General features: G+C 31.5%; 3 protein-coding genes across 9 annotated transcripts in view; all 3 read right to left on the reverse strand.

Moving 5' to 3' along the window:
- LOC130901723 (GTPase-activating protein skywalker) overlaps positions 1 to 2,198 on the reverse strand; it is a 52,814-nt gene extending 50,616 nt beyond the window's left edge. The window contains exons 1-2 of one of the 4 annotated variants that reach the window (XM_057813309.1): positions 1,616 to 2,198; positions 150 to 721 (exon numbers count right to left, since the gene is read on the reverse strand). In XM_057813309.1, coding sequence (XP_057669292.1) covers positions 150 to 657 — 508 coding nt within the window. In that variant the 5' untranslated portion in view covers positions 658 to 721; positions 1,616 to 2,198. The remainder of the gene's footprint in view (positions 1 to 149; positions 722 to 1,615) is intronic. The other 3 variants (XM_057813293.1, XM_057813285.1, XM_057813302.1) reach the window with 3 other exon arrangements.
- A 456-nt stretch (positions 2,199 to 2,654) lies between these two features.
- On the reverse strand, positions 2,655 to 24,697 carry LOC130897821 (inter-alpha-trypsin inhibitor heavy chain H4-like). 3 transcript variants are annotated; one of them, XM_057806744.1, is made up of 16 exons: positions 24,523 to 24,697; positions 15,877 to 16,000; positions 15,467 to 15,712; positions 14,566 to 14,769; positions 14,247 to 14,510; positions 13,908 to 14,189; positions 13,364 to 13,612; positions 13,004 to 13,295; positions 12,669 to 12,941; positions 12,486 to 12,611; positions 8,477 to 8,506; positions 7,094 to 7,147; positions 4,838 to 4,870; positions 3,141 to 3,281; positions 2,903 to 3,077; positions 2,655 to 2,766 (listed from the first exon to the last, which is right to left on the reverse strand). In XM_057806744.1, coding segments are annotated over exons 1-16 (2,538 nt in total). In that variant the 5' UTR covers positions 24,525 to 24,697; the 3' UTR covers positions 2,655 to 2,723. The 3 variants fall into 3 exon arrangements, with proteins under 3 accessions (XP_057662727.1, XP_057662734.1, XP_057662742.1); XM_057806751.1 differs by lacking the exon at positions 8,477 to 8,506 and having other exon boundaries at positions 24,523 to 24,653; XM_057806759.1 differs by lacking the exons at positions 7,094 to 7,147; positions 8,477 to 8,506 and having other exon boundaries at positions 24,523 to 24,653.
- On the reverse strand, positions 17,474 to 19,879 carry LOC130897842 (antichymotrypsin-2-like). Of its 2 annotated transcripts, none has more exons than XM_057806771.1 (2): positions 19,734 to 19,879; positions 17,474 to 18,779 (listed from the first exon to the last, which is right to left on the reverse strand). In XM_057806771.1, the coding sequence occupies exon 2, from the start codon at positions 18,770 to 18,772 to the stop codon at positions 17,585 to 17,587; it is 1,188 nt and encodes a 395-aa protein (XP_057662754.1). In that variant the 5' UTR covers positions 18,773 to 18,779; positions 19,734 to 19,879; the 3' UTR covers positions 17,474 to 17,584. The 2 variants fall into 2 exon arrangements, with proteins under 2 accessions (XP_057662754.1, XP_057662762.1); XM_057806779.1 differs by lacking the exon at positions 19,734 to 19,879 and adding an exon at positions 19,067 to 19,594.
- Positions 24,698 to 27,606: the final 2,909 nt, after the last annotated feature.

Consider the following 27,606-nt stretch of genomic DNA (forward strand, 5'->3'; position numbering starts at 1 on the left):
TTTATTTAGAGTGACTTTTTTGTTACTTTGCAAGACAGTCTCTCTAAAACTGAATCTCCAATCACTTTATCTCATTACACAAACTATGACACCTTATCAACTTCAAAATTTGACATAAATGTTGATAGAAAAATTGAATAGGTACTTACCAGTCATAAAATGAAGAAGAAGTGCACATATTGGATAAATGGTAGGGCTGTAAACTATATCAGGGCAAGCATATCCTAACACTGACACAACACGATCTGTTATACTTCTACCTTTATGCGTCATGTAGTATGAAAGGCAATGTGATGGTTCCACGAATGGTGGTAAACTTATAGACTTATCTGGTAGCTCTGTGGTCCCAAAAACTTGATTTACCATATCCCAATAAAAACCATCCATAAAATTTGATTTACCATTTTGATGTTGTGTGCATAAAAGTGGCCATAACTCTTTACGAATGGGACTGTTGACAGGCCAAGCATTATTCCTAAGAATTTGTTTAACATCTTGCTTTCGACCTTGTTGTAAAAGTAATCTGATATCACCAATATTCTTAAGGGGTTTGGAAGAAGGACTTGGTGGAATCACTGTTATTCCACTGGAGTCTACTAAGGGGGTATAAACGGAGTTATCCTCCACTTCTTCCAGCACTGAAGGCATTATCAGCATTCCCAAGGCCCTCCCGCCTGGAGAGGGACCCTCTATGTCAAATCCTGCAGCATTTTTTTTATACCTGGAACGGAAAACTTCATTGAATTTCTGTAGGATAAAGCTTGGTCCCGATGTCATGCCACACTCACACTATATAAATCTGACCTCTACTAAACTGTTTAATAATGGTATGAAATGTCAGAATTGATTTTAATAAGATAATCACACTGGATGTGCTCTTGTTGTGAATTATGAGGAAATCTTATCTTGTTAGATATGACACCCCCATTTTAGAGATAACAAAGTGTTTTTATATAATTGCCAATGAACACATGCACTTTATAATCATTGAAATCATTGATTCTACACTTTCCAGATTGTCTGTTAAGCATAAAGGAAAACTTTTTTATCACATCTAAATTAATATTGATTATAGTACACTTCATAAAATTAATGTAGAATGAACACTTCCTGTCCACTTAGAGACAAGTAGTTATTGCAGCCTTAAAATAATCATCATTCTAAATAAGCCTTTAACCTCCTTACTGCTAATAATATAGGTAAGGTGATAATAATAAAGTGAAAATTAAATGGATAACTTACTAATTACTTACATATTTGCTTTAAAATGTTGAAGCAATCAGTGAACATTATATATTTGATATACATAGGTGCAAATTACTCATACTCTATCACAGTTAAAACAAAAATTTTTTCATAAAGAGAAGAAAATGGTTTTTCAGTGGAAAATAATTCTAAAAAAAATTAATTTCATATTCAGCGAATTTCCAAATTAAATACTTTATAATTAGTTAAAAATAATGAATCACATAGTATCATAGTCTCATATAACTAAATTAAAACTGACTTTTCCATACCAGTGAACAAAGGACATCCACATTCTTTAAACATTAACCCACTTTTATAGAGGAGAATATTAATTTTTATTCAAGTTTGTTCAAAAATAAATACTTACTGAAAATCAGTGTCCTAATAGTGGTAACTTGAAAGATGCACTTTCCTCAGAAACATTGAATATTTTTTAAGCCTGAATGATCGATCCAGACTCTGTACAGTTGAACTCCCTTTTCGATTTTTTTACCGAAAAGACTCACGCACTCACCAGGTTGTTTTTCGACAACTGTTCCTAAGCTTCGTGCAAAACGACCGACTTAGTACGGTAAACACAATAAATATAAACCGCAAGTCTATTAAAGTAAGCAATAAAAATAGCTCGAACTGTTTACAAAATTCATCTCAACAAATTACCAAAATTTTCATTAGGAAAGTATCGGTGGGACTTTTTAAGACTTATCGACTCAATATTGTGCCCAGTTTTTGTTTGAATAAGGTAGAAAAAAGCCACTCCCTATGTAAAAACTTATTTTCATGATACACACTGTATACACTATTTTGACAACTTCACTACAAACACGTGACCACAACAGTCACGCGGTTTTTGAAACGATCTCCCCATCAAGTTTAGTTTCTCCAAACTACTGTCCAATGATCCTAAATATATTATTTCGATAAAGTCAACAATGGTTGCATAAATTTACTGACAGCCGCAATAAAGCTTAAATTGGTAAAGGAAAGTAATATAGTTTCAATGTATAGGCAACTCTAAATACAACACTTACTAATCGATTCAACAGTGACCTCTGCCATATTGATTATTCACTAAAATCTTGGTTCTCTAAGAGCGGACATTCAATTGTCGTGTCTACCAATAATTCCAACGTAAATGTACAAAAATTATTTTTCTTTGCGTTCGCCAAACAACCACTTTTTATAATGAAGTCGTATTCATATTCAAAATGAAAAAAATTGGATTTTATTTAACATATATTGAAAATCTTGTCGTACTCCATTGATACAATCCATTTAAGGGTGACTCGTTGCTGTTTCCCCAAACCAATGTAAGGCTGATTCTAATATCATTGACGAGGTTATTATTTCAGGTAAACAGTGCATATCAATTTAAAATAAAGATGGGCTTGTCATAAAAACAAATATTGCAAACTATTTTTTTATTAAAAATATATTAAAATTGTTGTTGACATTCAATAAAGGTCATATCTTTTTTAAGCTGAAACAGTTTTTTTAGGACAGCAAACACCAGCATACCTAAAACAAATAGGAATATTTTATTTAATTAAATATAAAGTTTATATTCTGTTTATCGATTTTAGAATTATTATAGACATCAATGAAACCGTTTGAAAATTCTATAAAAAGTGTATTTCAAGTGAGTAACACTTACTCATTTTGCACGGGACAAGAGTATTGTTTATAAGTTTCAAAATCAGTCAAATCCGAAAAAACTTCCGGGCAGTCTTTGATTAAAGTACATAAACCACCTTCAGTGCCCTTTGGAGTCTTAGCACATGTATTAGTCGGGGTAAAATTGAGAGATTCATCACCTATTTTCAGTGTACCTAGAATAAAAACATTGTTAAATATTAATATTAAATTAAAAGTGAAATAATTGAAAAATATACCTGATGGTAGAGTGAGTGTACCATTCGCATTTAAAGCTGATGACAACCATTTCAATGATTCAGCTACAGTTGTATTCTTCGGTACTTCTGTTGTTGATGTAGGTGGTGATGGGGGTAATCGGGGTGTCGTATAATAATTGACTGAAAGATAAAAATATCAACCCTAATAAATAGAAACACGCCTTGTTCAATCGATAATTGTGGGAAATTGTATTTCGTTCATAAATTTTATACCTCATTTTTAAAAAACGCAAATAAGTAACTAACCCCAATATCACTAGTTGACTAATATCAAAAGTGAGTGCAAGCTTCTTAATATGAAGAGTAGTGGTAATGGAAATCATCTGTGTATATGAAAAAGTGTCCTTCGAATTAAGGGTGGCGCCACATTAGCATCAAGGTAAATTTCTTTTGGGTCATATTTATTACATCATTTTGTACAATGCAGGTTATTGAATTTTTCAATAATAAACTATGGTATTTAATTTTTTTAATCTACAACTATTACATTCATACATTCCCTTTGTCTACACCAGCGCCATTGTGGAAGGTTCTTGAATTGTTTTTATCGTATACATTTAGACACTATTTCAAGTTTTCTCCCAGATGAGATACTTCTCCTCACCTATACCTTCCATACTTACTACTAAGTAATAATGGAAGAGTGAAAGTGAAGAGGGAATTTAGTTCGATCAAACATGCTTGTAGTAATTTTTTAATTTGGGTTGGTAATACTGCGTGTGATGGTTTCTCGTTAAATTTCTACGTTTGCTCTGTTTTTACTCACTCATGAGCAATTCAAAATGTTTGAATTAGAATTTCGCGAATTTCGGAATCCCGCTATATTTATACTAACACTACACCAACACTCACGATTAAACTGTTTTGTCTTTCAAGCCGGATATGCATCAGTAATATATGGAAGAAGGTTCGAAGAAAGAACCAACCAGAGAATGTAGTTGTGAGTGTTGGTGGAATTGTTGTACGCGCACTGTGTTCGGTATCAAAGAGTTTGTGCTTTGTGTGTTTCATATTGTCTTTTATATTGCAGCATGGAGTAATGGTTTATGCTATTCAATATTTCAAGTTACTTTACTCCACGGTCTCACATACAGGTCTTGAAATGAAGGTAGTGGGGGGGGGTGCATTTCATGGGCGCTTTATTATCGCACTCTGTGGCCGCCAGGTCAGCGTTCTGATTGAGGGATAGAAAAATTAAATATTCGTCGTCAAATGAATTATAATGAATATGAAAAACACGAAATATCATAATTGGAACACAGGTGACACTATAACGCACTCGCGATTTTAGGTTATGTTACGCTTTAAGTTACATCTCTAGATAGTAGTGCCGCACCATGGCTATTTGAAATTCTTAAAACCAGGAAACATGAGAACCATGCCATTCTGTAAAACTTGGTCTTGGTTTCAGTTTGGCAACACGATATTCATGTCAGTCTATGAACTAATTAATGTCTCATGTAATTTAGTTTTAACGTAGTCGAGTTGATAAACAGTGTGAAACCAAGATTTATTTCATTATAATTTAATGAAGTTAATTATTCTAGATTTTTTACACTTGTTTCTAATCCCTTTTTAGTAGAAATTGGAATAGTTATCTCAAAAAAAGAAATTTTTTGAATGGATAAGATTATAGTTATTACACATTATACAGTATTTATTAAAGTAAAACTTACATCGGCCTGCAGATAAACTATGTGGGAAAATACCTGAAAATTTTAGAAAAAAAAATATTATATTGAATGGAATACAGCTTGAAAACATATTATTACAAGCAAAATATGTCAGATAAAAAGTCAAAAAAATTGATTTCATCCAAAAAATGCTGCATATAAAGGAAAGGCTCTTCTGCGTTACATTTTCCTCTAAGAAACACTTAATTTATCATAATTTTGTGAAGTATTTTCGTGGAACTATTCCTAGAGTATATACACGATCGTCCAACGATAAATAGTCACCTTGAATAATTGCAGAAGTTATAACATTTTATGAAAGTGATGATTACATCGACCTTGATTCCAGCGGCGACACATTTTTGCGTAATATTTGTCACCCTTGAAATATTCAAATTGCAAGGTACTCATATCTCTCAAAAGATCTTTCAATTCTCTTTACAAACGCCGATAATATTTTTTAATATCTAACAATGCGTCTGCGGAAATATTTCTTTAGATAATTCTGGGTTTGAAAAATACAAAAAAAAAGCATTAAATTGTTCTCTTATTTATACAAGAATCACACGACATTAGATATAGCAGTTAATTAATTGTTATTATGTTTAAGTACAGGGTGAACCATAAATTTTTGCATTTTTGTAAACGGTCTAGCGGTCTCACGGGAGAACAACGCGCATTCTATGTAAAACAATTATTTTTACGTCATTACTCGCCATCTTTTTCGATTGTATTACCAATTGTTACACAATATTAATCAGTGTCTAAGTATAAATTTGATCAAATCATGGGTGAAAAACTTCAAACCAACCGGCACGACTTGGTAAGACAGCTTCACAAAAACTTGTAGTCTTTTTTGAGATCGAAAAGCTATATACAGCTTCTAATCCTCTACAAGAACCTGATTCGTCCATCTTTGGAGTACGGTTCTTGAGTATTTCGACTTATAGGCGATCCAGAGTTGACCAGAAACTTTGACAGCTTAGAGCATAGGAGAAAAGTCGCCAAGCTGACTCTGTTTTACCGATAATACCACGGCAGATGCTCTTCCGAGCTGTTCAAGATAATACCTTCTGGAGCAATATTTGCAAGATCTACTCGACTGGCAAACGTGGCTCATGAACATCGTCGAACATCGAGTTTGTCTGTAGACGCCAAGAACTTCAATTTATTGGGACTCTTTGTTTGGAGAAGTACAACCTCCACACGGCCAGCACCACTCGAACTTCTCAAGTGTAATAGGGTTTACCTTCTTGTGCTTGCTTTTTACATAAAAAAGTTTCTTAATAAGAGTTTTTTTACGAGAAACAAATTTCAAGATTTCTTTATTTCTTTACTTTTCCACAGCGTCGTTTCAATGGTTTATGCACTTATAAGAACAAAATAGAAATTGTGGGATTTTCTTTTTAAATAACTAATGTGCTGGAGCTACAGTGCACTTACTTAATCATCAAATTATTAGTCATATGTTTCAAAGTTGATGAATATATTTATGAGAGAATAAGTTCCAAGCGATACGATAATTAGCGAGCGATCAGGAATGAAGGAGTCGACATGGAAGTTTGAGTCAGTTGCAACAGACGCAACGTATTGGAGTGAAACTAAAGTACATTCATTTATTGGAAGTCATACCCAAAGGCATAAGAAATGGAATGTTAGTGCTCGTATTTGAAGAGGAGCAAACTTGTCGTTTTTCACTTTTTATAACTTAGATACTGACATATGTTGGCAAATTACTTGGATATAATTATTTCGACAACAAAATTATGAATTACCACAATGTATTGACATATGTGTTCAAAAATGTTGGCGAAGCATGGGAAAATAAAATAAATCGTTATAACTCTGAATAATGCTACATATTTCCTCAGAAATCCCTCAATTTTTGTGAAAGTATGGTTGATTGTAAAGAGAATTAAAATACATCTTTTGGAAAATCTATCATTCGACCCTTATAACTTAAATTTTTAATCACCCCTATCATTACAAATTTAACTTTATCACTCTTTGGCAATAGGAAAGTGTGTATAGTAACGCAATTTTAGTATCAGAATTACTTTTTTACGTAACCAATAGATATTTATATATCATCAAACTGAAACTGATTGGAAAATATTTTTAATCTTTACGATCGTTGCATAACCTAATATGTAATATATTTTTTTGACTTTTTATTTGCAATAATTCATTCACTTCAGCCATTAAACTGTTTATTTCTTTAATTTAGTTTTTATCTTAATATAATTTAATCATACTAACTGATTTTTTTCTTAGTGCTACTACGGAACATGAGTGGTTTTGCAGAGAGATAACCTTAAAAAATATACAAACATTAATAGAAACAGTAACAGAAAAATACAAAAAAAACACTGACACATAATATATAAGGAAATACGAACATTTCGAAAGTTATACATAGTTAATTGAAAAGCTATATTTGAGGTTAATATTTTGTTTTTAAGTTATCAAGGGAAAATGTGTGTAAAGATGAATCCAAGTTTGTAGGTTTGCAACCTTGTCCCTCGCAAAAAGGAGCACAAATGGTTTACATAAAACCTATAGCTCTAACGAAAAAATTATTTAGACGTTTTTAGTTGAAAATAAAATTCTCTATAACTTTGATCCAGTAGCTTACATACGTAGAACTAAAATAGAACCAAAAATAACAAAGTTATAAACGAAAATCGATGATAATTTAAGAAAAAAAACAAGTCTGTTTATTTTTAGATCATTTTACTGGTAATTTCTCAAAAAATTACCATGTTTTCACTATTATCGCCTTTACAATTTTTTTCACAAATTTGGAAAATGCACTCTATCTAATATGAAATTGTTTTAAAAATCAATAATTTCATAGTTTTTGGGTGGTGGGTACAACAAATAATTAAATTTCTTCAATTTCTTACTTACCAAAAACTTTTATAAATGTTTATATTTCTAAATCGTCTTGATTTTAGGTCTCTTCTGTAATTAATTTTTTTTTATAAATAATTTCTGAAAAATAGATAAAAATATGAAGTTTTGACTTGTTGCGGCTTTTATCAAAATATGACAACACAATTTGCGTATTTATATTAATCAAGAAATCACCTACATCATGATTATAAAAATAAAAAATAATTTGAAAACAAAAGAGACCTAAGATCAAGACGATTTAGAAACAAAATCAATAATTAATTGATACCCTTATTTCATTACCAATAATTAATAATAAAATGGTTTTTAAAAAAGTTTCAATGACAATCAAATTTTGTTCTCAAATTTTCATCAGATGTCCGCTACAAACTTCTGTCATTTTTGCTTTTACGACCGAAAGGTACTGGAAAACTTGCAACAAAAAATGTTTTAATACTTTTTTAGCGAGACCTAAAATTTGTCAGGCAAATACTCTTCGGCGGCCTTTTCATGAACTAACAATCAAACTAAATGTAATAAAATTTAATTTTTGCCGAAGAAGACTAACAATTTTTTTTTCATATAAAAATTAATTATCAAATTATGCAGTACAGTACAGATTGAAATCGAAATAGCAGTTTTTATGAGGTAACCATTAATACCGCTAAAAAATTATATTTCTGTCAAAATTTATCTATTAGATATTATGTGTCACTGAAAGATGTATCGAATATTGTTGTTACTTACTTCTAGTATCTACATCCGAATCTTCATACTCTGAAAGAAAAGAAATTATACACCTTAGACTCTATGATGTAACTTTAGCTCGAAATATTGATGAAACTATGTTTTAAGTAAACAACAACGTATTAATAACAAAATTATATCACCTACTAAGATAATGTTGCGTGTAATTAATTGATATTCAACGTTAAATAATTGTTTTTACTTGTTTGATTTATCAAACGCTACTTCTAAAAATTTCCCCTTTTCTACCAAAATATATCTGACTTAATAAACTCGTAAATTAGATATTCGATCAATTACACAACTTTTCTGATTATCTTATAGCCTAGCTGCTGGTTTTTCAACACATATATACATAATCGATTCAGATTTTTCAAAGAACCGTTTATTCCATTATCGTTTATCCAGTTTTGTGTTTGGTTTCAAAGAAGAATAAACAAGTTAAGGTAATTTAACTACCAATAAAAGTTGAAACAATCATTTATATAATGATTGTCGGACGACGTTGTAATAGTTATATTTGTATATATTTTCGTCTCCGATTATTGAAGATTATTATATATTGAAGATCAAAATATTTTTTTTTTTCAAAAATTCAAAATTTATTCATTTTTCTCTCTCAAAATCTATGCAAGGAAAATAATTTCTACTATCAAAACACTCCTCGGGTTTGAAAAATCAAAATTTAAAACGTTTCCAACGGAAAGAGATGGTGGCAAATGGTGGTGATTTCCTAGAAAACAACTATGACGACCGTCATGTAAATGATAACCTACTTAAACAATTCCGATAATCTATGAAAGGTTTATTAAATTTACTCTACTATTTCAGTGAAAATGATTTTGTTCTTTTATATTGTTTTGTACTATTTTGAGCTGAAGCTACATTTAACTTTATACGTTCTAGTGTGTGTAATTTCTTTTTTTTACAATAAATGTTTTACGAGAGCTTTTCTTTCAGTTTAGCAACACGGACTTGATTTGAAGGATTTGAATTACTGTATACTAGAGTTTCTAAAGGATTGTCAATAACAAATTTTCTAATTGGTTTCTATTTAATAGTGGACGACTAAAGTTTTATTTCTACCACACCAATCCATATATAAATCTTCATTTATGCCGCTATCACCGTATTGGACAGAATGAATTTACAGGGTTGCAAAATTCAAAATTTGATATGTCAAGATAGCGAGAAAATTATATTTTGCGTTTATAGTCTTCTATATTCAATACATTAGGCAACTGTGTATCGTTAAATAATCTGGTTGAGGTATTACAACAACAACTCACTTGGTAATTGAGTGAATTTTCAGTTCCTAAGGAGAAATGAAAGTTTGTTGATGAGAAAGAAGATATTGTGTTGTAACAAAAATAGTTTTAAGAGAGAAGAGCTAATTGTGATTTTTTTGGGAATTATTTTTTATATGGAATATGGTTTGTTTCAAGAATGGTTTTGGAATATGAAAAATTCCTCTGCTGGGTTGATGTTGGAATGGTTCTTTTGGTATAGCTCTCGCCCAGGGGTGAAAAACAACAAATCAAACTGGTTTGATATACTAAAAAGCTGTTGGAGGGTATTGACTAAGAGGAAGGCGAAAGAGCGAGCATTTCTGCGGTTGTATTATTTCCTATTACAGGAAAACCGCAGAATATCATAGATGTCTTCCATTAATCACAAAGGGGAAAGGAGGGGGATCAGAAAAAATTACAGAATATCACAGAAAGTCGTTGAGTGTAGTGAGATAGGTACCACGTGCATTTATCTTCTCGCAAGACAACGATTTCCCTGCGAAATTGCCAGTCTGAGATTTTGGTATCAAAGAACGTCGTTAAATATTCAGAAAAGCACAGTACCAATAGCTGACTCGCTAGATGTTTATCCACTTGTTCGTGTTCGTAATTTATGTAAAATGTTTGAAGAAAGTCTTCTACCATTTGAACAACCAGTAGATTTTGCTGTACAGATTCAAATTTTAGAAATACATGTTTTATTATAGCCGCAAATGCATAACCACAAAGAGAGCCCTTGTATCTACAAGACCACTCAGTTCAATAAAAGGTATTTTTTTTACGAAAAGTTAAACAATAAACAAAGAAAAGTTTAAGGCTAAAAGTGAAGAAAATAGCGCGAAAGAAGAAGAAAGTAGGTATTATTCTCATTACCTTTAATTAGCAAAAAGAAAAAGAACTCGACTTTCAAGCAGGTTTAAGATAAATCATAAACTAGTAGAAATAGGAAATGAATGGATATTTTCCGTATGAGGAAAATTTTTTTTATTTTAATTTTCCAGACTCAAGAGTGTTAGTATAAATCACGTTTAAATTCTTAGCCTTCCACCTAATATATTCTAAATATTACTTACGCTGTTTTATTTTATATGTAATAAGGGCCTTACTTTACTGAGACGCCACGGCAACGTCGCCAGTTATATAGCCATGGCTACCTCGGTCGCCAAATGGAGGTAATGAGGCGACCATATCGAGAATGGACATTGAAAAAATCGCACTAAAAAAGTTTAGGAGAAGCGTCATCTCGTCTTTGTCCTTGTATATATTTTACGATTTTTAAATTACGATCTGAATAATATTTTAAATTGGTACCCCATAAACATGGTCTATTTTGAATTTCTATGAAGAATTTTTCTGTATAAAAACTCATTTTGCGTCCGTCTTTTCGGCCGGTTGGACACAATGAGTGAGATGCAGCTTGCAGCGTGTACATTTTAGTGGCAACGTTGCCCCAGGTCGCCACAATCTCCAAACTCTATACAGCGAGCCGACAGTTGTGGTTACGCTCATGATGTAAAGACTACAAAGTGTTATCTTTCCGAGGGTTCATTTTCGACTCGTTCAGCGCACCTCCTTGGGAGCGAATTCTCATTGGCTGCTTCCCAGCTGGTGCGCTATAGCACACCTTGTAGTCTTTACATCATGGTTACGCTTCTAAATTGACGAATATGTGGATATGTAGCTGGCGACGTCGCTATGGCGTCTCGGTGAGATAGAGCCCTAAGTGAGCTTATATTAACGTTTTGTACCTGATTTTTACCAAAAAATCTATCATGTCAATAACTTAAAATAATCACCAGTACAGAAGGATATCAAAGTATATCAGCGCATATTTGCAAAAATTTCGGTATTTTGTCTTTTAGGTGCTCGTCAAATGCATACTACCGATACTAATGCGAGAGACAGGTATCAGTCGTGAGTGTCGGATGAGTTAACGTCACTACCTAACGTTGTTTCTTAACATTCTATATCGTATCAATTAACAGAAATCTGTGGACATTAACTAAACTGCATCCAGCATCTGTCTGAGGTATTTTGGATTAGTCGATGATGATGATGAATCATCAACATAACGAAGTACGTTAGAACGTCACTGTATCTGTCTGCTGCCTCTGAAGCAAGGTGTCTAATGACAGAACTTCCATGGGTTCCCGATGTAACGCCGTCTGATTTCTCTCTCTGGGAGTTTCGGAAGAATCGTTTTTATGTATCTTCACTACCACTACCTTGACGTATCAAAAAATCGAAATGAAACATCAATGTATGACGTACGATATAAAATTCTTAGGCTTTTATTTGCGCTTTGTTCTAGTGTATCATTTATAAAAGTAACTTTAATGGCGAGAAAACTTGAAAACCCCGCTACTAATCCCGGTTTATTTGGTGCTTATCATCGGACTACATTAAGTCGGCTACATCGGGAAAGCCACCGCTTCTATAACTTATCATGAGATATGTGTCTTCGGCCGTTGTTCTCGATAGCAAACATCAAGAGAGCACCTTAGAACCGTCATCATTTCTTAAATGAGTTGAGTCCTATTTTGAATAAGTTGGATCGGATATGATCAGTTTTTTCAGTGTATTCATTGACTGAAACAATTTTTACTGTATGTAATTGATCCTGGACCACATCAAAGTTTCTACTTCTGTATCAGAGATCATTGGTGCTTTATGAGTTTATTTTTATGGTATATAAAAGTTAAAATAAAAAAAAAAGATACCACTTTGAGCTGTAGGCATGGCCGCTATATATGAGTGTTTTGAATAACCATCGAAAGAACTATGATGAACCTGATCTGCTCTCATATTGTAAAGGTAGGGTGTTATACGACGTCTTGGCCATGGTCCTAGAATATAAAGAAAGTTTATAATAAAGAATGAGCATTTTATTAGAATAACCTCACTTGTTTCAATAGGATTAGTAACGTTTGGTCTAACAACAACTAGAGAAGTTATATCAGTTACAAAAGAGTATTTGAGAGCAATTTTCAATGCTTTTTTGGTTAATGCTGACTTTTTGTCGTTATCTTCAGTAATTTCTCTTTCATCCAAAGTTTCTCTAACTGTCAAATAAGCCCACAGTCTTTCCAAAGACGTAACAGGTTCTTGAATTTTAGGCTTCCATGTTATTGGACCTCTTGGACCTACTGCGTCTACAATGGGGCTGAAAGTGGAACCTATAATACATGGAAACCATATAATTTAGATATTTTAAAAACATTTTTGTTGAATAATTTACCGCTATAGCATCCGGAAATAACTAGTTCTCCGCCACGGAAATAAATTGGAAAATCAGTCTTGGTTACTTCTTTAGCTTCTGCGGCGTACTTGAAATGAACTTTCGATAATAAAGGAGATGACACTTGTTTATAAAAATCTTGTAATTGGAGAGAAGCATCAGCTGCATCATATATATGCCTGGAAAATCCTGTATTTTCCAATGAAATCTTTCTTAAGAACGATTTATCAGCTCCCTCTCCGAATGAGAGAGAGAAAATAGGAGCGTTAATGTCTTTGTTCAATCGAGTTGTCTACAACACACCACAAATTTAATAGAAAAATTCATATTAGGTACATACACTAGTAATCATGTACTTACTAGTTTGGTTATTTCGTTAGTAGAGTGCACTCCAATATTTGGTTGTCCATCTGTTAAGAAAATAATAATTGGTTGTTTTTTGTCATCGGTGTCTTTAACTCTTTCTTTTTGGGTCTTAGCAAGATACAAACCAACTTCAAGACCTCCGATCATGAAAGTACCTCCAGTAGCTACCATCTTGTTAACTAGATTTCTCGCTTTTTCAATAGCTTCTTTTGTGGCTTGAATTGGTCCTGGCAAATCATTCTTCTACATAATATGGATTTCAATTAAAAATAATATCCTTGGACGTAAAAAGATTAGGGTGAGCGGGAGCAAAGTTATTGTTTTGGCAGAGATAAATGGTTATTAAGCATTAAAGGAAAAATTTATAAAAGCAATAGTATAAATTGATTGAACAGATATCGTGAATGCTTGAAGAAAAGTCGTAAAAACTGGGGGGCGGGGCCTTTTTGAATTAACCGCTTTTCAAATCAGTGATTTAGTGAATTTTGCAGTGAATGAGAAATGAAAAGTTGAATGAATATTAGTTCCAAATACTTACATTAAGTTGTTCGAAAGGCTCTTGATAATTGTTGTAATTAACTGGAACGGTGTTTTGATGTTCTATATTCCAGACGAATATTTCGCTATTAAATTCTACGATGGATAAAGTATCTTCCGGTTTAATTTCGTTCAAGATACTAGACATGGCGTCTTTTAAATGTTGAATTTTCACTCCGTACATACTAGAACTAGTATCCAAGATGAAGTAAATGTTTTTAGGAAGGGTTTCTGCGTCTTTAGGCGCAAAGAAATGAACAAAATAACCATCTTGCAACAAAACCTAAGAATATAGAATTTGATTATATCTGATTTATGTTTTTTTTTTGTTAATATCCACCTCTCCTCCAAAAGGATCACGTTCAACGTCATATTGCACGATGAATTGACCAGATAAACCTTCAGATTCTTTACCAATAAGTTTCTTTCCAAATTCTTTTTGCGCTTCAGCATCCGGATGGAATTTTACAACAGCAGTAGTGGAATTGACAATTTCAATATTAGAATTTGGTTTGAGTTGATCATCGTTTTTACTAATTTCATTTCCAGATCTTAACGAAGGTGTCTCAACGAAACGAAGAGCTCTCGTTTCGTTGATGAAAACCTAGCAAATAAACGTATATATTGCATCTCTTTTTAATTTGATTGTTATAACTTACTTTTACATTTAAATCATCAACAACTTGTCCAGGGTGGATGTTCAGAACCACTTCGTATTTTTCATCTTTTCTTTCTAGAAGCTCTTCATAAGTTAAGAAAAATGTAGCTTTAGCTTCTCCTTCGACATTAACTGACACTGTGAATGTGTTGGAGTCTCTAGCACTCACTGCTACGTGAGCTGCGCTTTGCCCACTGGCGACGGCCTAAATCGAATGAATTATTAAGTGATTGAAACAACTAATAAACTTGAATTAGTAGTAGGATATTCGTAGAAGCAGAATATTTGCATTAAATAAACCGCATAAAGAAGCTATGCAGAGAATAAGATTTGGATTTGAAAAAAGATTTTAAAAAGTTATCATCTTCATATGAAATAGCAATTTAAATTCGACTTGAAGGTGGTCGCAAGCATTAACACTCAAAACACAATTTTGGACGTCAACTTTTTTCGGCACTGGTTTTGAAATGGTTTCCATAATTGGTGACAGTACATAGTTTATTGTGTAACTTAGTTCGAAACAACAGTTAAATTTTCCACGTTTTGTCACCAGTACTGATTCGATTCAGTTATGAATTAGCTGCCCCCATAAGATTTGTGATAGCCTAGTTTTTGTTGGACAATTGCAAACAACAATATCCGTGAATCTAATAAAAAACTTACTTATATACATTTTTCCGTATTTCATGTTTTTTGACAACGTAGGCGCACGTTCTAACTGGTTGGAATTACAATTGCATCACAAATTTTAAATTTGGAGATTGGAAACATTGGAAGCAGTATAGAAATGTTTTAGTAGTGATGCTTTGAAACCGATTTAGATACCGTGCATGCAAAAATAGAAATAGAAAAAATTTATAAAACAATTATTGAATATTACATAGCCAGTTATCAATACTCACTTCATCGTATATATGTTTTGCTTCTTCCTTCTCTTTAACGTAAGCTTTGTAGTTTTTCCCTCCGATTTGCATAACAAATTCTGAAATAAAAGCTTTTTTTGGTAAAACTACAGAAAACGTAGCTTCTTTCGCAGATGTCGCAGGATTTTTCACTTTACTCGTTATCAATGTTTTTGCATAACGGTTCGCAACGTTCGTATTTATATCCATTGCATAAATAATAGGTTCATTGTTATTGTTGTCAGCCTACAGAAATAAATAATAATATACAGTATGGTTCACTAATTAATTGATAAGAATTACATAGTGCATTTACAACATTTTTATTATCTAATACTTATTGAATTGAAATCGATAAATAATCATATATAGCAGAAATCATCAATGCTTGCATTATATCATATTAGTACCTTATTTTCTCCTTCTTTGGTTGTCTCAGTTGATGATACTATAAAACTAACATCACCCGGGGCACCGAAGACTCCATTTAGATGCAATATCACCAATATTGGCAATATTAACAGTTTATAATTCCTGTAAAGAAAAAAAATACTTATTGTAGTTATTTGAAAACAAAGAGAAATGGATTGATCTGTTTAACATCAGGGGAACAGGCTTCATGTTTTTATTTTATATTAATAACCAAAAGGATTATTCAATAATAATTGAGGTGAAAGATATATGTCATTGTATATTTTCTATAATGTAGTTGTCCAATTGTTTATTTTTGCTTACTGATTTCCTTTTTCTATTGAGATTAATTGAGACATTTTTTAGAACCAATTGCAAGGACTAGTTCCTCTATCAGCACCTTTACTGGTAACAGTCCAATAGAGGGAACAAAAAAACCTGTTAAGGTATACACAAGGAAGCGATTATTTCAAGCCCTTGTGTAGCAGGTTCAGTAGCGAAGAAATTATTTAAAAGTCTCAAATGCTGCTTGTGTAAAAATATAATATTGTCAAACGAATTAATTAAGGCAAATTCATTAATATATTCTAGGGAACATAAAAAAAATGTTTAATGTGCGCCTTCAGCAAAATTCTGTGATATTTTTAAAAGTTTTTCTGATAAAATTTTCGAAAAATTGTCCCAGTCAATCAATTCGTTAGGAATAAAAAAACAAATATTTCGTTTGGAGGATTTGACAGATATTTCCTCAATATTTTGTTCAGATCATAAGGATTATGTAAATATGTTTGTAAATATTAGTTTTAACATATGCATATTTCATTACATAGGTATTTTTAATAAAATTTTGAAGGGCAAAGATCAACAATATAAAGACTATGATGTGATGAATATGGCATATGTTAAATATAGAGAAAAGCTGCAAGGAAGACAATGGTAATAATTAATTAACCATGGTTATAAAATCAGTTTTTTATATACCATTGTATGTACCATGTACAAACAGAAACATTTTTTAAACACGCCAACATTTACCTGCTGACAGTCCTAAGCCTGCTAAAGTGTGAAGGAAAATTTTTTGTTTGTAGATATAGTTGTAAAATGTCAAAAACAAAATGAAAATTATAATAATCATCCTGTGTTTCAATATTCCATCTACCTATATCTTATGTAAACCATTTAATTGTGAAATTAAAATACTTCATTTAAAACAGCATTTTAATTTCAGGTATTTATATTTTCTTGTAAACAACAATATTTGAATTTGAAATGTTAGCGAAATGAAAGTATTTTGCATAATACTTTTGTTTCATTCACAATTTGATGCGACAACTACCTTCGAGCATTTAAAATTACTCGAGTTTTTTTTTTTTTTAAATTTACCGCGAAATTAGCATGGATATGAACCTTAGATCAAATCTTTGATTATAGAAATGTTTTTTATTGGTACGAAGCTAGTTCGAGAGATGTCGCTAGGATCGAACTTTGTCATCCATTTTTTATACAGAGCCTTAAATATGTGTTAATCATAAGATTACCACCTCTATAAAAGCTCAATTTATTTAGGTAATTGGAGATATAAATGAAAAATAGTGATAAATGAATAATTATATATTGAAAGTAATCTATAGTACATATTCAAAAAGTAAATTGTCAAAAAATCTTACAATAAAGGAACCATAGTTAACTATAAATATAAAATGGGAATTAAAAAGTGTATCTTCCTGTAAATAAAATTACGTCATGGTATTTTATATAGAAAATAAAGGGATGATCTGCGTGGAATATTTTCCTGTTCGGTCCAATCATATGTCCGGATCTAGTTTGTATCATAATTGCGGAGGCTGCAGCTGCTTCACTACCAATTTCAGTAACGTTTATGAACGCTTTCTGAATCACGTTAGACACATACAGATTTTTACGGTTAGTTGAAAGACCACTCAAATCAGCTTGAGCTTCATCAAATATCTTCTCAACTCCAAGCGCCCTGAGAATGTTAACAAAATTAATACTGGAACTTATGGAAAATTTGGGTAGTTTCAGATCAACGAATTCTGGTTTCCATGGTTGAGATTTAAAAACTTCCTCTAAATTATCTTGTAATGTTGTTATACCTTCTATTTCATTATGAAGAGCTATGACCATACTAAGTCCTTCATATTTAAATCTAAGATTGATGAATCGCGTATTTAATTCTGTATTTTCGTAATAACCGAATAAAGCTACGTTGTGCATCATATCAACTTCTTTAAAGTCGCTAGTTGTCCTGTAGAATTTTTGGGGATGAGTAGAAGACTTAGTGAAAGGGTGAAACCAATCAGCCCTGAGATACAAAGCGTTCACTAGTACTAGAACAGTATCTGCGTTAATTTCGTCTGATTCAATAAGATTTTTTATTTTACGCCGCGTTTGATCCTCCACCCACCTATTTATTCGAATAGCGGCTTCTATATTCTCAGCAAACTTGACATTTTCAACGTCAGATCGATAAATGTTCACAGCAATTTTTTTAAATGCGTCTTCTAATGTAACACCGTCGTCGGCATAGATTTTATTAGCACTTAGTAGTGATACATACGGTGTCTGTATAGACAATTTTGGTAAAAGTTGTTTAAAAGCTTCTTGGTTCTTTTCGCTTTCTGCGGATAAATGTAATGCTTCGATCAATTCTGATTTAGTTACATTTTTAGCACCTTCCGAAGCTAAACTTAAGACTGTTGCTGCAGAAAAAGGGCTAAATATTATGTTGCCTTTGTTGGTTTTTAAAGTTTCTTTATACACCGCTGTATTGAATAATCTGTTTCCTGTGGCTAATGTTTCAATAGATTCATCCAGATTTGGAGGGTCTGCAAAAGCGGCACCAAAAAATAACAACGTCACTAGTGTAAACTTCATTTTCTTTCTGAAAATAAAAGAAAAAAACAATTAAAAATAAGCACAACATGGTAACGGACTCAAAAATTAAAGTGAAACAAAATGTCGTCAACTCAAAACATTGAAGAACTATCGATCGGATTGGACTCAAAAAACATAGTGAAAGTGAAAGCCAGTATGCACAAGGGAACCGAAAGATAGATACCTAGATAAGGTAGTGGAGATAAAGTTGTTAACATAAAATTTCCCATATAACTTACTGGAACACTGGAAGTTCATACACCCAATTCAACATAAGATACTGAACCTACTTACGTAGAAAAATCACTCAATGATTCGAGGAGTAAATATCCAATAACACAGAAAGATTGCTAATGTCAATTCTAGAGTATGACCATTGATTTTGTCATTGTCACAAAGATGAAAGCTACATGCTTGCTTTAATTTATGACGTCACAAAATTGGATTTTGTGGAGTTTATGGAAGTAGCCAATCCTTGTAAGTGGTCGACCTAACACTGATGCCGCTTAATAGAAGGACACGAACACAATCTGTTTCTAGATTAGAAATAACCCACGTATATTGTGCTGAGTGTTGGTAAACGATTTTTATTTAGCACCATAGATAAAACAGACCTAAAAGACGACACTTGCAAAAGTGATGATGCAATTAAATATGGAATAATGTCAAGAATCCATTCTAGATTTAGTGTACTTTGTTCGAGGCTTTCCTGACTACCACGTGTTTACGAGATATCGGTAGGATCGATTTTTTTTCTCTTACTTCAAATATATGAAGCCAAATGTCTTCATTAGGTAACAAATATTCCTAATCTGAATCAGTTCAGGCTACAAGTGACACAACAATGTAGTTAATATTTTTATTCCAACCAGTACCGTATAGGTACTTAGCTTACGATTGATATAACGTAAATAATGTACTATCTCAAACAATAAACAACATTTATTAATAGACTACTCACATAATATATTAATAAGTTTGATTTTTAATTCTCCAAAACTTCCATTAAAGTACAAACGAACTGTTAGGCTATCTTTATTTTACTGAAAAGAAGTCAGTCAATCAACAAAATAAGATAACTGTTGGCCTTTAATGTTGACTTTTATAATGATAATCAAGGTCAAACGCCAAATAACTTTAATAACAAATCTAAAATCGTTTGAATGTTTTTGAATAGATTGATTACATTAAAAAAAGTTTTCATTTTTCAAATTTTTTTATCTATTTGTATTAGAGTAGCTTATAAAATCTTTATTTTGATTCTATACATACATATTTTCAAGAATACCCTCAAGAATAAATTGTTCAGAGGCTACGAATTGTCTTAAAACATTGATAATACTGAAAACCAATAGAGATCTATTCACTAAGCTTTTTAAAAGTGTTTTCAGTCCACTTTCTGACGACAGCATCGGCCATAACTTCATGTAATGAAAACCATACAAGAAATATTGGGTAGCTCAATCTATTGGGTAACCATTGGATTAATATGTTAGGTGTTTATAGGGAAAGATGTTATCAATAACTAAGTAGATACTTCGGAATGTTCTACCATATTCTGGAACATCGTGTTGCAGGTTTTCTGCGGTTTTCCTGATGGATTCGCTCACCAGTAAAATGGCCGACGTCAGGCAACAATACAGTCGCAGTTGTAACCGCATTTACTTACAACAAGAAACAGAGGCAACACAACAGCATTTTTCAAGCAGAAATTTATGCAATTGTCCAGTTCAATGTATTGAGACAGGAACAGGAGATCACCGTCCTGTTCGATAGCCAAAAAGCCACTAGAGCTACAATATCAAAAAATCAAAACTCGTTTGTCGAGTTAGGCAAGAAAACCAAAGTTACGCTACTATGGATTCCGGGACACATCGGAGTGAAGAGAAATGAAATATCTGATAACTTCGCTAAAGCTGGTGCAGACAATCCCTTCATTGCACCCGAACTCTTCTGTGGTATCAGCTACAGAACAACGTGAAAGGCACCGTAGAAGACTGTAGATAGAAGCAATACCGATTATTGAGACAACCTACCTGGGAAACGTAACCAGAGAAGATCAGCTGAATGTATTAACCTAAGTAAGAACAATCTACGAATACTAACATGAGCCCTATCCATATCAATACACCTTAAGATGCTAGATTTTGTTGCACAGAGGACAAATTCTCTATGCACATTCTCTTAAAGTGTGAAACACTAAGGAACTTCAGAGCACTACACTTGGAAGCGTATGAAATAGAAGATCTCTAGCAGCTACAGCTATCCCAATACTATCATAGACTATATTTAGTCTAGTGTGATAAAGTGATATATAAAGTGAAGGTATAGATACTAAATTGTTATTAGAGTTGTAATTAGTATGGGCTGCCGTTTATTGGAGGATAGTCGAGTTCTATGTGGTTCGTGTTATCAAACACGTTGTATACTTTATATTAATGTGATAAGTGGTTCGTTAGTTTATATATCAAGTAATTAAGTCAGGCCGAAGCGACAACGCATAATGGAACTTTTGAATATACATATAACTAAATAGTTTACTCACCTTTTTGTTAAAAGTGGCACTTCTACACTTGGGCATTATTTATTTTTCCAAAAACTTTAGTTTTGAAGGTACTATTAATTCTAACAAATGATGTTGCATAATTCTGGACCACATTGTATGGTTATTTTGCTTAATTCGTTATTCAATCGTTGAAGCACGATTAATAGAAATTAAGTACGAAAATTTATTAAACCAAATGAATGTAACAAATAAACAATAAAAACAAAGGATGTAATAATTTCTTTTGTATTTCTTGAGGATTGTATGTTAATCATATTAAATCTCTTGTACATAAAGTATCTTCGATTGATTGCTAAATATACTCCTGATTTGCTATTGTCTCTATACGTTATTAAGAAGTTGGTATCAGAAAACCTTGATAGAACGAGCAAACAAATAAAAAATTTTTATTTCGAAAAAGCCGTCGTTGATGCTGAAACTTGAAAACAGGTTCTACTAATTACCTAGCGATTTTTTTTAGAAGTTATTTTATTTTTATCGAGTATATTCCATTAAAATTAGCAAAATATTTTTTTAAAATTAAAATTTGAATAAATGAAATATTGTCTTCGATAAATATGATAACCTCGATGGTTAACATTTGAACTTAATTGTATAATATTAGTTACCAATCATAATAAGAGACTCCAGGCTCCAGGGCCGGCTGACACGGGGATTTGTCCAGTGAGATCTGTGATTTCTTTTTGTGAATGTAAGTACCGAATTTGTTTGTAATTCGAAATTTAAAAAAATCGAAAACGTGGGCGTAAGAACTGTTTTGAATTACTGAGTGTCATTTGAACGGAAGAAACGAACAAATGATAGAAATTTTTCGTTTTGTTGAAAAATTACAGGCTGTGATATTACTTATCGAATCAACAATACCACGACACCAAGTAAAAAGAATGAAAACAAACTTTTCATACTAAGCGCTACATGAACCGAGCAAAGATCCGAAAGAAAAGTATAAAATAGACTTTTTATTTTACAATTGATCAAGCACTGAATACTAGATTTGAATAACTTGATCAACATAGTAATTATTTTCAATTCTTGTATAATATATACGACTCAAAAAACATGTCTAAAGAAGCTCTCTTAAAACACTGCAAGGATTTGCAAATAATTTTAACTGATGGCGATTCTGTTGACATAAATGGGATAAAATTAGTGGAGAAAAATTTCTGCAGTTTTTACGCTTTTAGGGAAAAAAAGGAAGCAAAAACGAAATACTGAAATTAATAATAATAATAATAATAATATTTTTTTATATTTCCTTTTTTGTATTATTTGATTGTGAATTTTGTGTTATGGGATCTATCCTATAAAATAAAAATTTTTTTATAATCTAAAATAATTTTTTCGTTATTCTCAAATAAAGATATGCACTACAGACCAATAGCCAGTAAAAGTAAATATATTATAAATTTTTTTTCGTGGGTTCTGGTAAAATACTGTAATATAATGATTATATAAATATCTTACTCGTCTTAAACTTTTGCTCTGACAATAAAATTTTGTTTAATGGGGCGGCAATTTATTTTTTTGTCCGGGGCGAACGCTGAGACTATCTATCACAGATAGGAACGAAAGTTTTATATCAATATTTCGTCAGATTCGAATAGTTGATCCATGGATTAAACTGTTTTCATCACATCTCCATTGATTTTACACGCACATCACTTATCACTCATTTTTCATGAAGTTACTCATGAAATGAAAAATTTGTTGTTTAAAATGATCTAAGAACTACAACACTTACTAATTTGGTACATTAAAAACTCTTAAGCTGGAAAGGATCTCAAGAATTCCAATTACTAAAATAATTTATGGTAATCTCAAGATCTAGCTCCCATATGTAACTTTAGATCGCCGATATAATTAATATTCTAATCTAAATATTCTAAACATTTAATCAATGAATTAATTTGCATAAAAATACGTTTTATTTGCAAATTTACAAGATCAATGAGCTTTCATTAACTAAATAAGCTATAATTAAAACTGTTCACAGTACGGTACATACCAGTATAATTGTATAAAGAATATTCTTTATACAATGCCAATATTCTGGTCATATAGTCCAGTCAAATTTGCTTGTACCAAGATGATTTTCAAAGAAAATTAATATGTGGATGCCACATGTAAGGAAGAAGTTGTGGGTAGCTACAAAACTAGAGGTTATTCATTAAGTTTTGTCAATTATTTAAGTCGCAAGTTGGAAAAATACGGTTAATTTAAATTTTTCACATTTTTTGCAATAAAAAACTGTTATTGTTAATTATAGTTATTAATTAAAACAAATCGATAATTTTGCGGAACCTCTACGTGCTCCGGGCCTGGCGCTCAGCCCCCGCTAGACCCTCCCTAAATTCGACGCTACTTAAATCTATAGATTAGTGGCGAGAAAATTTTTAAATCAGTTTTCGGGCAGCGTGTGTTCGCGTAAATTGATTGTGTTTTTTTCATAGTTTAAAACCAATAAAAGCGAGATACAGAACAATTGAAGTATAATCCTTCCAGAGAATAAGCTTTACCCCGTGTTGATGTGACCTCTGATAGCTGCAATAAATAATTTTTTAAAAATCCAATAAAAAACAGAATTAACGCAAATATCAAATACATCCTTTTATTCGTCTTGATAAGACCAATCGGAATCTGCAGTGTTCCAATTTATAACTATAATAAACAATTTTTTACTGCAAAAAATCGAAAATTTAACATTCAGCCATTTTCTTCATTTTGCGATGTAATCCTGTTGATTAACCTACAGTTTTGTAGTTTTTTTTTTTTTTAATATCTACAAGTTCTCGAAAATTAAGGAAAACCATATTTTGACCCTTCACACAGTGATATAAACAATTTATGTCCTAAATTTTTGACAGTAGCGCTCTGTATTGGCGTTCTGCACAAAAAAAAATATGTGGCATGTTTGAAGTCCTAATTTGATTGGACTAATATTTAACCTATAAATTATTACGGGCATTTTTCATTTCAACACAATGTTTACTTTAAATTTATATAAAGTGTAAACAAACATGAGCTTTTTCAACGTTTACGAATAAAATGTAATAATTTGAAATATGTAATACAATTAAAAGATACAAAAAATAAACTTTTAGCATCATTAATTAATAACATGCATCTATCAAAAGCGTATAAAACATATTTTATACCGACTTCAACATTATGAGTATGTACTTACATTATCTCAAGTATACAAAGCACTATTAACGCATATATATTTATATATATATATATATATATATATATATATATATATTTGTAGATGACGACTTCTCACTCGCACGGTTCGACTGAATCAAAACAGCAGCATATCTTTATTTTATATTCCACTCGCCTGGGGTTATCCCAATTGTTAATTAATGTTGAAATGAGTAACAAGATTTGATTATTTACCATTTTCATCATTCCAAAGAATATTTCGATTTTTCTTCTTCCAGTTAACAGCGTATCAATAAGTTAAAGGTTATCCAAAACATTGAAAATAATTTTTAGAATCTTTTTTTTTTCAGAAATATTGTAGGTAAAACTTCAAAATTTCTTGAATTGTATTCGTTGATAGAATTTCAATAATACACAATGTTGAAATATACTTTGATATATTTTTCAATTTCAAAAAAGATAATATATTGTTAAAAAATTACACTAGGATAGATATCTGTTGTTACCCAATTTTTTTCTTGGAAAAATTTCGGTAAATTTTTGTTTAAGCAGAAGCTCAGTCACTTCACTCGCTAGAAATTGATTTCACGGGACTCGCAGGGTTTAGAAAAAAGTTATAATAGGCACTCAATGAAGTAAATTTGCTCAACATCTATTTATTGAAAAAAAAAAAATACTTTAATAGAAACTTATGACAAGTCAAGCCCTTTATTTACTAGACCAAAGCAACATGAACTGGAATAGATTTGTGAATAAAGCAAAAAGTTTTGGTCAAATAGCACAAAAATGTTCATAAACTTTTCGTCATTTCAAAGTACCAATCAAGATTCACTTATCAACAAAAGAAATTATCTCAATAGGTGCTGACCTTTATTAACTGGACTGGATTACATAAAAACATATGAAATGGAATAAATTTTGTAAATTAAACAAAAAATTTGTAAATTTTCAACACCGGGAAAATGATTTTTGGAAGTTGATTGATGTTTCTTCTAAGTATCATCAAATTTTCCTAAAAACTTTGGCATCATTTCGAAGTACCAATCAAGATTCACTTATTAACAAAAAAAATTATTTTGACCAGGTTAGAGTCTTTACTCACTTGACTATGAGAAAAACATATGAAATGAAATAGATTTGAGAATAAAACAAAAAATTTCTGATGTTTGGATTTTTAGGGTCATTTTTTTCCTATGTTGAATCAAATTTTTTACTCATATCAAAGTTACCATTTGTTTGTATATAAAAACATATAAATTTCGCTGTTGATGCATATTTTAGTAATGGTCACCACATAATGTCAAATATTTTAATATTATGGCCGTATTCACGTGAAAAGAGCTACAGTAAAATTAATAATCTGAAAAGAACACCTGGTCTTCCACGAACAGTAAAAAACCCTAAGGCATATCCTTTAAACACTAAACTCGCAAATATGGTGCTGTGGTTGGGTATTCTGCTCGTTCTGTGAGATAAATCCCTCATGAAAAACTAAATATTCATCTGTACAAACTAACTGTAGGAGCTTAATCCACATGAGTTTGACGTTCGAAAAAATTCATGTTATGCCTGACGACATTGTTATTTATTCCACCCTTCGTAGCAATAGAAAAGAGCCAATCACATCCGTTTAACGTTTACCACCAATAAAAAAAACTCTTCTTCATTTTCCATAAATATTGGATTACAAACAAAAACACGAAATATGACGAAAACAAAAAGTAGTACATACGTCAATAAGAAAAACAAATTTTTTAGGTTAACAGCAGCAATCTCAAGTTTATGACTATGTTGTAGAATTTGCTACAAACAGTGTTGCCACAATTTAAAAGCTGAATGTAAAAATTGAACTAGAAAATGTACTAGATTGTACCAACTTCAAACAAATTTAATAAAATTATAGAAAGATGTATAAACATAAGTTTAAATTAAATTTTTTTTTCCAAAAATGTTATAGACTGTGTCAATTATTATTTTAAGGATGAAAAATTTATATAAAGTTTACCGATAAAATTAGCAATGCAGTACAAAAATCTCTTTGCGAACTCAGGGAAAATGTATTAGAAAAAAGGAAAAATGTACTAGCGTATAAAATACACTAAATAGCTCTGGCAACACTGGCTACAAACGTCAAACGGCAAACGTCACACGCGAACGGCAATGCCAAACGGAAAGTCAAGTTTATGAATCGGCCTTAAATCGGACAACCTGACAGACATCATATTTAATGTTCTTAAAGGACTATATCTTTTATATTTGAAATTGTCCACCACTTTGCTCTATCCAGTAATTATAATACTAAAACCGATACCCGGACATTATTATTGAAAGTTAATATATTGGAATTCCTCTTTTTTCTAGCAGGACTAAACAGCACGTCATAAGTACCAAGCTATTCATTGTGTTTTTTTAATGGTTTCATAATTTTAATATCTGCGGATAAATTCATCAACATCACCGTAGTTAAAGTTTATGTCGATTATAGTTATCACGAAATAAAAATGAAAGTGGGGAAAACCGGAGAACTTTTATGTAGCAGCTGAATTGATCTTGAGAGGAAATAATGCAAAATACATTTGTTGATATCAGTTTTTGACAAATAACTAAAAATTGTTATAACTTTTAGCTTGATGGATAGGTATACGTAGTGCGGTCCATCAGTTCTTAGCTTAGCATAGAATAAAAATGTATTAAATAAATAAAAAAAAACTAAGATTATATACACCTCACAAAAATTATTGCCAAGAACTCATGGATAGTCTAGCTTTGTACAGATAAGAGTGTATCACGCAAACATTTCACTAAATAGATTCAACCTACCTAGTAATCATCACAAATGGTTTATACTTTGATTTCAATTTACGTAGGGGGTGTGTTAACTTGATTAAATTTCTTTCCAATCTTCGAAGCGTTTCCAATAAGACGCTCTATATAATTTATTCATAAATGAGGCAGATTAATAAATATTTTTATTTGTATCGTCCAGTTTGCTCCACTTTGTATCAAGACAAGTTTGAAGTCTTTTCCATTGTCAAGAGAGAAATTACTTCAATTGTAAGTGACGTGAGCTGAGAATGAAATAAATGTTTTGAATGAAACCTAA

This window comes from Diorhabda carinulata, chromosome 1, assembly GCF_026250575.1.
Source record: "Diorhabda carinulata isolate Delta chromosome 1, icDioCari1.1, whole genome shotgun sequence".
Taxonomy (NCBI): Eukaryota; Metazoa; Arthropoda; class Insecta; order Coleoptera; family Chrysomelidae; genus Diorhabda; species Diorhabda carinulata.

Bases quoted from the DNA above. Each gene is read 5' to 3' on its own strand.
- LOC130897842 (XM_057806771.1), bottom strand. From the start codon at position 18,772: ATGAAGTTTACACTAGTGACGTTGTTATTTTTTGGTGCCGCTTTTGCA.
- LOC130897821 (XM_057806744.1), bottom strand. The intron at 4,871-7,093 runs GTTAGTATGATT...TAAAATTTTCAG, and splicing joins TAGCACTAAGAAAAAAATCA to GTATTTTCCCACATAGTTTA. The intron at 3,282-4,837 runs GTAAGTTTTACT...TTTATCTTTCAG, and splicing joins TAGTTTATCTGCAGGCCGAT to TCAATTATTATACGACACCC.